Raw genomic sequence first — 7,412 nt, forward strand, 5'->3', positions numbered from 1 at the left:
TTAAATTTTCTTGTTAAATCTGGTCATGTGCCTTGCACATGAGGGTAGTTTCGTAAATTTATACATTTATTTATTTAGTAATAAAAATAAAAACATAAAGATATTTAAAATAAAAACTCTCTCTCATTCTTCTTCTTCTTCAACCCATCAACTTCATCCTCATCACCATCAAATCTGTACCCCAAAAATCTGGCCACCCTGACCACCGCCATCACCGTTGACTGACCACGCCACCACCACTGCAATGCCGGCTACAAGTTGTAGCAAGTAGAATCCACCTAGGGTTTCAATTCAAAATTAGGGTTAACACATATTAAAACCTTCAATCTCGGATTCAAGTGATGGGGTTTTGTTCTAATCAATTAAACGGTAGAAATAAAGACTTGGTGGCGGAAATCGATGAAAAAAATACTTACCCTTGTTTTGATTCTTTGGTTGGGTTCATCTGAGGTTGTGTTGTAACGGTTGACGTTGTGATTCAAGGCTGGTGGTGTTAGTTGGTGGCTAATGATGGAGGTTGTGATGCAGCGGCTAGGTTTACAGTTTAGGGTTTGGCGATGGTGGTGGCCGGCGACATTACCGGTGGTGGTGTTAAGGTGGGTGGTGCAGGTGCAGGTGGGGGTGGTTGTCGGAGATGACTTCATTGTGACTTTAAACCTACATCTCATCAAATCCTCAAAACCTAACAAACACAACGGTTACCAATTCATCAAGTTACCGCGAAATAAGCAGATCGATTAGGACAAATATCAAATCAACAACAACAACAACAATAATAATAATAATAACAACAATAATAATAATAATACCAGACGGTGGAATCAGATCTGGCTTATGAGGCGGAGATTTCGTCTCTTCGTTCGACGAAGCGTAACCTGAATCATCCAGAGATCCCATAACTTTCTAAACACACATAGAGATTAGATATTAATAAATATAATAACATATATGAAGAACGAAAGTAATATTGTATTGTATCATACCTGACTGAGTGATTGAGTTCAGGCAGTTGCAGCACAACAAACTCCATTTGGATGGGTAGAGAGAGAGAGAGAGAGAGTGTTTTTATTTTAAATATCTTTATGTTTTTATTTTAATTACTAAATAAATAAATGTATAAATTTACAAAACTACCCTCATGTGCAAGGCACATTACCAGATTTGACAAGAAAATTTAGCTGGGTTAGCATCAAAGGACAAAACGTGATAGAGTTTTTAAATACAAAGGATGTTTTCTGTTATTAAGTTTGCTAAAGGACGTCAATTGAAAAAACGTGCAAACATAAATGACGATTTTTGCCATTTTGTCTAATCATAACCCACCATCAACACCACAACCAAACACCAGCCACCACCCATCATCATCTCAGATCCTCAGTTATGTAACCCTAGAAGAAGAAAAAGAAGAAGAAGAACAACAACAACAACAAACAGACCACAATTACCAGCCATCGATACCCCACCTCCGTCTTATTCATCCCGGCTGTCGATACGCCACCACCGCACTATTGATAAAGGCTTTACAATTACCACCACCAACAATCTATACACCTCCATATCCCCATGTTCATGGCTACACCCAATTTCTCACCATTATCCCTTTATTTTTGTCCGACCATCGCCAAATCGATGTCGCGTCTGACCAAATTGAACACAAGAAGGTGGTTAGATATTGAACTGATTGGTTTGTTGTTGGTGTAAAATGGCAGATTCATCCAAAAATCAAAAAGGCCGGGAACTTATTGGTTTGTTGTTGGTGTATTGGGCGAACACAGCGACGACGGTTATGGGTGGAGATTATGATGGATCTGTATATCTTGTTTACCCGCGCCGTCGCGCTTGTCGGTGATTTGGAATCGTACGTGTTGCCGGAACTGTAGCTTCGTCCTCTGGAAAACGATGGTAACGCCATTGCATACGGTGCTCGGATCGGCTGTAGCTTCACCGCATCAAAAAATTGTGCACCGCCGCCGTCGGTGGTTGCAGGTGTGTTGCAGACTTTCAGGTGCGAAGAAACTCTATCTTCAACTGTGTAGTCGGGGATGGGGAACCACGCCCTCAGTGGTTGCAGGTGTAGTGGTAGCGGTCCGGTGGGTTCTTGGTGTTGAGTGTTGAGAGAGAAAGGCAGGAAAGATATATATATATATATATATGGAGAGAGAGAGAGAGAAAGAGAGATGGTATGTGTTTGGGAGAGAGAGAGAGAGAGTTTTATTACAAATGTACATTTTGGTTTTGAATATTAAATTAATTATAAAATTACAAGACTACCCTCATGGGCATTGCATATGATAAGATTTAACGAAAAAATTTAACTGGGTTAGACTCAAAGGACATAACGTGAAAGAAATTTGAAACACGAATGATGTTTTCTATCATTAAGTTTGCTAAAGGACAAGCATTGAAAAAACGGAAAAACATAAAAGACGAGTTTTGCCATTTTGTCTTAACTTTTTTGTATATTGAAAAATAAACCTTAAATGAGCTTAAGCATAGCTCGAGCTCGTGTAATACTTTAAACGAATTAAAGCTTGGTTGTACAGTATTAACTTAATAATACACATAAGTCTAAAAAAGGTAAAACTAAAAAAACCTATAAGGCTTAACTAAGGCTCAATATTTAAAAAGATAAAAACAGCTTGAGCGCTAGGGCTCGGATCGGCTTAGCTAGTTTTCGAAACATATGGTTGGGCCTAGAGGTGCACCAATCGGGTTTTTCAAATACCCGGGTTTGGGTATGATCGGGTATTAGAAAATCGGGTATTGGTAAAAAGTGGGAAGGGTTCGGGTCTGGGTATTGCCTCTAAAAACCATACCCTATGCATCGGGTTCGGGTAGGGTATATAACCGGGTATTCTAAAACCGGGTATTTTGAATACCCTATTTTCGGGTATTAAAAAAACCCTATTTGTGGGTTTTTTCGGGCTTTTTTCCGGTACTTTTCGAGTATAGATTGGATTTTATAAAAGGTTGCACTTTTTATGGGTATTTTTCGGGTATTTTTAAGGTATTTTTCGGGTATACATCGGGTATTTGAAATACCCGGTTTCGGGTATTGGAAAAACCCGGTTCCGGTCAGTCTAATATATTTTTAAAGAAAGCTTCAGATGATTTAATTTATTTTATGTTTGTTTTAATTATGGTGATAAATTGGATGCAGGATAAGCTGTTGGATCGAACCAGTGTTACACATCTTTTCCCAGTCACCAAGTTTCTTGGACTCTTGGCTACTGGCACCACAGGTTGGCGGCTTGTTTCACTAATTAACTTCCATGCTTTTTTAAGACTTAATATCATGTTTTAACTTTTAAACATTATCACACCTGAATCAAATTGCTACTTGAAGTTTTTTTTATCTTAGCAACACATTGTTAGTTATGTGCTGTGTGTAGATACAAAATTGGTTGGTTAATTTGTATAATATGAATGCCAGACATGTACGTACATTATTACTATTGGTGCAGTTTACCTGCTATACTATTGTCCAGTTCATCTTGCTAAGTATTCTGTTTCTGTTTCATTCCAGCTGATGCAAGGACCCTGGTTCAACTAGCAAGGAATGAAGCCGCTGAGTTTCGTTTTAAATATGGATATGAGATGCCTGTTGATGTATTGGCTAGATGGTAATCCTGTTTCGTTTGTCATGCTCGGCTTGTCTAGTTGTCTGTTTATCTATATCACATGATTATCTACTACAATATACAAAAAAAGGTTTTGCTAATAGTTTTTTTGTGAAATTGTGTGTTGCAGGATTGCAGACAAATCTCAAGTCTATACTCAACTTGCTTACATGAGACCACTTGGAGTAGGTTCGTTTCTTGCTTTTATGGGAGTCACTAAAACTTATTCTACATTTTTGTTTATTACTTGTCATGTGATCCGTTGTTTTTGTTCGATTCCTACAGTGGCTATGGTTTTGGGTATTGATGATGAGAATGGACCTCGACTCTTTAGCTTTTTTTTTACCAACGAATCAACGCGTTTTTAACACGTTACAGCTCGTTTTAACAAGAAAAGCTCGTTTAAGTGATTTTTTCAGTTTGTTTCAGCACCTAACAACTCGTTTAAGCGATTTTTCAGTTCGTTTCAGCACCTAACAGCTCGTTTAAGCGATTTTTCAGCTCGTTTCAGCACTCAACAGCTCGTTTAAGCGAGTTTTCAGCTCGTTTCAGCACCTAACAGCTCATTCATGCGAGGTTTCAGCTCGTTTCAGCACCTAACAGCTCGTTTAAGCGAATTTTCAGCTCGTTTCAGCACCTAACAGCTCGTTTAAGCGATTTTTCAGTTCGTTTCAGCATCTAACAGCTCGTATAAGCGATTTTTTAGTTCGTTCCGACCCGAAACCCGTTTCTAAATCATTTTTAGGTGCTGAAATGAACTGAAAAATCGCTTTAAACGAGCTGTTAGGTGCTGAAATGACCTGAAAAATCGCTTAAACGAGCTGTTAGGTGCTGAAACAAGCTGAAAAGTCGCTTAAACGAGCTATTAGATGCTGAAACAAGCTGAAATATCGCTTAAACGAGCTGTTAGGTGCTGAAACGAACTAAAAATCGCTTAAACGAGCTGTTAGGTGCTGAAACGAGCTGAAAATCGCTTAAACGAGCTGTTAGGTGCAGAAACAAGCTGAAAATCGCTTAAACGAGCTGTTAGGTGCTGAAACGAGCTGAGAAATCGCTTAAACAAGCTATTAGGTGCTGAAACGAGCTGATAAATCGCTTAAACGAGTTGTTGGGTGTTGAAACAAGCTGAAATATCGCTTAAACGAGCTGTTAAGTGCTAAAACGAACCGAAAAAATCGCTTAAACAAGATTTTGCTGTTAAAACGAGCTGTAACGTGTTGAAAACGCGCTGATTCGTTGGTAAAAAAAAGCTGACCCGAAACTCGTTTTGACCCGTTCCGCCCTTGACTTGTTCTAACCCGAATCTGTTGATCCTAACCCGTACCGACACGTTTTGAACACTTTTTTATTTTTTTTTTCAATTTTTGCAGTTTTCCGAATTTTTTTTGCAAATTTTTGAAATTTTAAAATTATATTTCGCATTTTTACTAATTTTTGTAATCTTTAAAAGTTATTATGCAAAGTAAAACATTGAAAAATAAAAAAAAAAAACCTAGATTACCTGCTATTCAGTACAAAAATGAGAGTAGAATAAAAACAAAAGTTTTTGATTTTATAAATGACGTTATTGGAACAACAAAACGTTAACGAATACTTATCAAATTGAGCAAACAAACACACAAAACAACATCCAATTGAGACTGAGACTGAGACTGCAATTCCCCCAATCCAACAAGTTAGGGTTTATGGTCTTCCATATCTGTGATTCCAGTAAGAAACAGATGATTATTATAAATTGTAATTGAGGCAACTCCTTCCCTTGTCGATCGGAGTTAGGATTATGTGCCATATGATTTTTAGCATTCTTATTATTAATAATAATGGCGGATGGTTCGTCATCATCATCATCCCCAATTGAATCAACCGATCAACAACTACAAAAGCAAACCCTAGCTTCTTCAATAGACATTGCTCAAATCACATCAACTCAATCATTATCATTCACCGTTATAACATCTCAACACCAGCCTCCTAATTTCCAAATTCATCAACCAATGTCCCGATTGAATCACATACAACATCAACAGCAGCAGTATAATAATAATAATAATAATAATTTGAATGCTGCTGCCAGAATTTACGGCCAGATGAATTTCACTACCCCCCAGCAGCAGCAGATTGGGAATGCCAATTTGACCCGCTTGAACGTAATGGGCCAAACCGGTCACCTTGCAATGTTGCCCGGTCAAGCTGCTGCTGCTGCTGCACAGCTTAATTTATTAGCTTCGGTAACACTTCTCAAATGTAGCATTATAGCACAATGTCAATTCCATCACTGTTGACAAAGAAATAGGGCTGTCAATTTCTGACACAGACATGTTAACATACGACACGGCACGACACGGATACTAATAGGCTTCGTGTCTTAAACATAAGACCTGTTTAAGTCCGTCTCCTGGCAGGTTAAACACCTGTTAATAACATATTAATATTCTCTAATTTTAAAAAAATTATAATTTATTGAGGTGTGGTATATTGGTATGTATAAATGAAGACTTTTATGGTTTTTTGTTTCAAACATGCTAAGGGTTATTATGTTGAGGATTATGTATTTATGTATTAGTTAAGACTTTTATGAAATTTTGGCAATTTTTGTTTCAATGCATATGTATTATTTATCGTGTCTCTATACATGTTCCTAAACAGGTCGTGTCCTGTTAACCTGTTTCCAAACATGTTCATGTTCGTGTTTGGAAAAAATGACACGATTAGTTTTCGATTTGTGTTCGTGTGTTATCGTGTTGTGTCTTGGCTGACCTGTTGTGCCCATCCTAGAAAGAAAGCTTGCCTTTTGTTAAATCAATTTGATGTCTAAATTGTTGTATTATTGAGTTTGCAGCCAAGGCAAAAAGCCGGGTTAGTTAAAGGGTCTCAATTTCACCAGGCAAATACAGCTGGACAAGGAATGCAAATGGGGATGAATGTGATGGGTTCTTACACTCAAGCCAGGGCAAATGGGTCCCTTGCTTTTAACCAACAGAGGTTGAACCAGGCGGCTCAGATGAGACCACAGCAAAATAATGCACTAGCATCTGCTCAGGTATGCATGTTATCAATCTTATCTGTTTAATGTCACACATGTAACTTTCAGGCCTTTGTAAACACTGTGCAAATAGGTTTCACTGATACTTTTCTTTACTACACATGAGTTCCCAATCTTTTATTTCAAGATTGCTAATAGTTGTATTAAAGGAAGATGAAAGATGTTTTTGTGTTAGTTTAATGTGCAATAAGTTCAAAAACAGGTCTGACATAATGGTATGCTAATATGCAGAAAAAGTTATTTCATTTGTGGAATACTTAATTTCATGTATATCCTTCTAATACATAATATCACATTTCCTCTGAGACCACTACTTTATCATATCTACCCATTCTATTATATATAAGATAAAATCAGTTAGTTATAAAAATCTGTTTCACTGCATAAATAGAAAAGGAAACAATGTTATTACAGTGAAACATCTCCATGCATGATGTTCTTCGTAAACAGTTTATACAGAATGAGCAAGATAGTTTTGGTGTTTTGAAGGTGTAAATTCTATGATATTTTTAGTGTTATGGAATGAGTATGTTTAAGTAAATATGATGTGTATAGTCTTGTACATTGTGATTCGCTGATATTCATTATAGTAAGTTTGCAGCTTGTTGCGTTTGATATCTTCAGATATCAAACTTAAATCGATTACTTGAACTAATCTTTTTGTGTTTTCTTAGTTACGAGAACTTATATAATCTGAGTCAATTGTATTATTTTAGCGTGCTGGATTGGAATATTGAAATTTGAAACAG

The 7,412-nt window shown here is 37.1% G+C and overlaps 1 protein-coding gene across 1 annotated transcript; it reads left to right on the top strand.

The window, feature by feature from the left end:
- The first annotated feature begins 5,440 nt into the window (after positions 1-5,440).
- On the top strand, positions 5,441-7,412 carry LOC143591781 (transcription initiation factor TFIID subunit 12b-like). Its single transcript, XM_077071881.1, has 2 exons — positions 5,441-5,848; positions 6,460-7,412. Exons 1-2 carry the CDS (start codon positions 5,441-5,443, stop codon positions 6,688-6,690), a joined length of 639 nt encoding a protein of 212 aa, XP_076927996.1. The 3' UTR covers positions 6,691-7,412.

Source organism: Bidens hawaiensis, unplaced genomic scaffold (assembly GCF_021521415.1).
Source record: "Bidens hawaiensis isolate Kalapana, Puna unplaced genomic scaffold, B.hawaiensis_p1.1 tig00040055_1, whole genome shotgun sequence".
Lineage (NCBI taxonomy): Eukaryota > Viridiplantae > Streptophyta > Magnoliopsida > Asterales > Asteraceae > Bidens > Bidens hawaiensis.

Excerpts from the sequence above, each read along its gene's own strand:
- LOC143591781 (XM_077071881.1), top strand. The coding sequence starts at position 5,441 with ATGGCGGATGGTTCGTCATCATCATCATCCCCAATTGAATCAACCGAT. Across the intron at positions 5,849-6,459 it reads AGCTTAATTTATTAGCTTCG|CCAAGGCAAAAAGCCGGGTT; the intron begins GTAACACTTCTC and ends TTGAGTTTGCAG.